At 36.3% G+C, this 2,659-nt stretch overlaps 1 protein-coding gene across 1 annotated transcript; it reads left to right on the plus strand.

The window, feature by feature from the left end:
• The first annotated feature begins 588 nt into the window (after positions 1–588).
• LOC145580185 (large ribosomal subunit protein eL22y-like) lies at positions 589–2,300 on the plus strand. Its single transcript, XM_081637577.1, has 3 exons — positions 589–637; positions 708–974; positions 2,023–2,300. The coding sequence occupies exons 2-3, from the start codon at positions 742–744 to the stop codon at positions 2,165–2,167; spliced, it is 378 nt and encodes a 125-aa protein (XP_081493703.1). The 5' UTR covers positions 589–637; positions 708–741; the 3' UTR covers positions 2,168–2,300.
• The last annotated feature ends 359 nt before the right edge of the window (positions 2,301–2,659 follow it).

Consider the following 2,659-nt stretch of genomic DNA (forward strand, 5'->3'; position numbering starts at 1 on the left):
CCCGAATTACCCGACCCATGACCCAAAATTAACCTAAAAAATCGACCCACAAAATGACTCGAAAGCCAAAATTGACCCGACCTGAAAATGAAGATTGATCCAATCCAGACTCGACCTAAAGTTGACCCGAACAAACCCCACATCCAAAATTAACCCGAACTGATCTGATATCCGAAATGTCCCAAACTAAAATTACTTTTTAATTGAATTAGAAATGTTTGGTGCCAAAAATAACTCAAAATTTTCATCATCAATCGTAGCCAAGCTTATAAACTGAATTGATAGTTCTTATTATATCAACAACAAAATATAAAATTGTTGGTTTGAGCTTGATCCACAAATGGAACAACCCGAACATGACTTAACTTGATTTTGACTCGACCCGAAGATGACCTAATACATAACCCGAAATGACCCAACCCGAATGTTTAACGACCCGAAATTGACCTGTACCTGACCCGAATGACACATTTGTATATTTAACTAAAATACCCGTGTAAAATGATCTGGGTCAACAAGTCGGGTTACCCGGATCGGGTACATTTGAAGTTTTGAACGCCCAATTCCCTCAACTTATAAAAACCTAACCCTACTTTTGTTCCTTCTTCTTATCTGGCCGCTCAGAGCTTCACTTCCGGTACTCTCTTTTTCTCTCCTCCCTCTCTTCAATCCTTGACCACCGCTTGTACTGACGCTTGTTATTGCAGATCGACGATAAAGCAGAAACCTAGGAGAGTAAAAATGAGTCGAGGAGCAGCAGCAGGAGGTGCCAAGGTCAAGAAGAAGGGAGCTTCCTTCACCATCGACTGCGCTAAGCCTGTTGAAGACAAAATCATGGACATTGCTTCCCTTGAGAAGTTTCTTCAGGAGAGAATTAAGGTCGGTGGTAAGGCCGGTGCTCTCGGTGATTCCGTCACTGTTACTCGCGAGAAGAACAAGATCACAGTCAATTCCGATAGCAATTTCTCCAAAAGGTTTCATTTTTTCCTCTTTTATCTGTGCTATTGATTGATTTTGATTTATTTTTTTTTTTTTTTTTATTTTGATATTGGTGAGGTTTTAGCCTTTTAGGGTTTTAATTGATTTTGATTTTGGTTTTAGCCTGTTAGGGTTTTATGGTTTCGTTATTGTTAAACATGTTTATATTTATTGGTAGTTTTCTGAAATTGGTTTAACATGAAGTGTTTGTGATGCAATGTATCTTAATGTCCTGTTATTCAGCTGGTATACATATTTGAGAAGTTTTGAGCTAATATACGAGCTACTTTTGACTTGATTTTATTTCAGGATTTATGCAATTGGTATGTTAGGAATTTTTGTATCAACTTTTGCATTTAATCTTATTAAGATAAATTGCTGAGAATATGCTGCTTTTTAAGCTTGCTGAATATATGCTGCATTTTAACTTATTAAGATTGCTGAATATATGCAGCAGCGAGCCTGGTCATTTAATTTAGGTTCATATCATCAGCTGTACCATTTTTATACATCTTCCTTACAATGAGTTGTGTAATTGATGCTGGTGTGTTGCTCTTTTTCTTTTCTGTCTAGTTTAGCGGTTTGAAATGGTATTTAAGTATTGAGATACATGAACTTGAAATATGGTTGATGTATTTCCTGTGAGTGAGAAACATCTTTTTATTCGTTTTTATGTTGATCACCTGCTATGTTGTATTACCTTGAACTTCTTCTTGACCCCTGTGCTTGGTATTTTATGAGTACGGGTGCTGCTCTTTTCGCCTTCTTTCTAAACCAGCTGTTTGAAATGGTGTTTAAGTATTGTGATAAATGAACTTGAAAGATGGTTGATGTATTTTATTACCTGGAACGAGTACGCGTCACATTGCTTGAGTTGTTTTTGCATTCTTTTTGGGTCTGCTGTTGTAGAGTTTACACTTGAATGAACTTATTCTGTATTGTAAAAGCCTTTGTTAGCCTATATTAAAAGTGGTGTATGAACCGTGATAGGTGAATGTGTGTTTTAACTTTTGAGTAATCTTGGTTTGAATTTTTTATTCTCAGGTACTTAAAGTATTTGACAAAGAAATACTTGAAGAAGCACAATGTTAGGGATTGGCTTCGTGTCATTGCTTCTAACAAGGACCGTAATGTGTACGAGTTGAGGTACTTCAACATTGCCGAGAATGAGGCTGAAGAAGAAGATTAGATCTTTAGAAACAAGTTTTGAGCTATGGTGATTTTCCTTATGTGAGATCTTATCTTTTTTGGGAGTAAAAAATGACTATGCATTTGACACCTTATCACTTTGAGATATATTTTCAACACATTTTTTGTTTTTATTTAGACTTATCTGCATGTCTTAAGTTTTAATTTCTGGAATCTCCCATCTGCGCCATTCTCTGTAGTTGGAGTTAATCGTCTAAAGCATATGCTACTTTCAGTAATGTCCCCTACGCAATGTAGCTTTGTTCCTAGAAAATTTACAGACAATATCATAAGTGTCCAATATATGCTTCATATTATGTGAAAGAGGCAAGGAAAAATTGGGTATATCCGTATATGGCAATTAAGATTGACTTTTAAATAGCATATGGATGATTGTACCGGTGGAGTTTTGTAAGACATGCCTTAATGGAGCTTGGCCTCTCCCAAGGCATGGTGGACTTAATTATATGCATTGTGCAACTTTGACTAGTCT

The sequence above is a fragment of the Chenopodium album genome, chromosome 14, assembly GCF_948465745.1.
Source record: "Chenopodium album chromosome 14, dcCheAlbu1.1, whole genome shotgun sequence".
NCBI classification, from domain to species: Eukaryota; Viridiplantae; Streptophyta; class Magnoliopsida; order Caryophyllales; family Amaranthaceae; genus Chenopodium; species Chenopodium album.

Bases quoted from the DNA above. Each gene is read 5' to 3' on its own strand.
- LOC145580185 (XM_081637577.1), top strand. From the start codon at position 742: ATGAGTCGAGGAGCAGCAGCAGGAGGTGCCAAGGTCAAGAAGAAGGGA. The intron at 975-2,022 runs GTTTCATTTTTT...TTTTATTCTCAG, and splicing joins GATAGCAATTTCTCCAAAAG to GTACTTAAAGTATTTGACAA.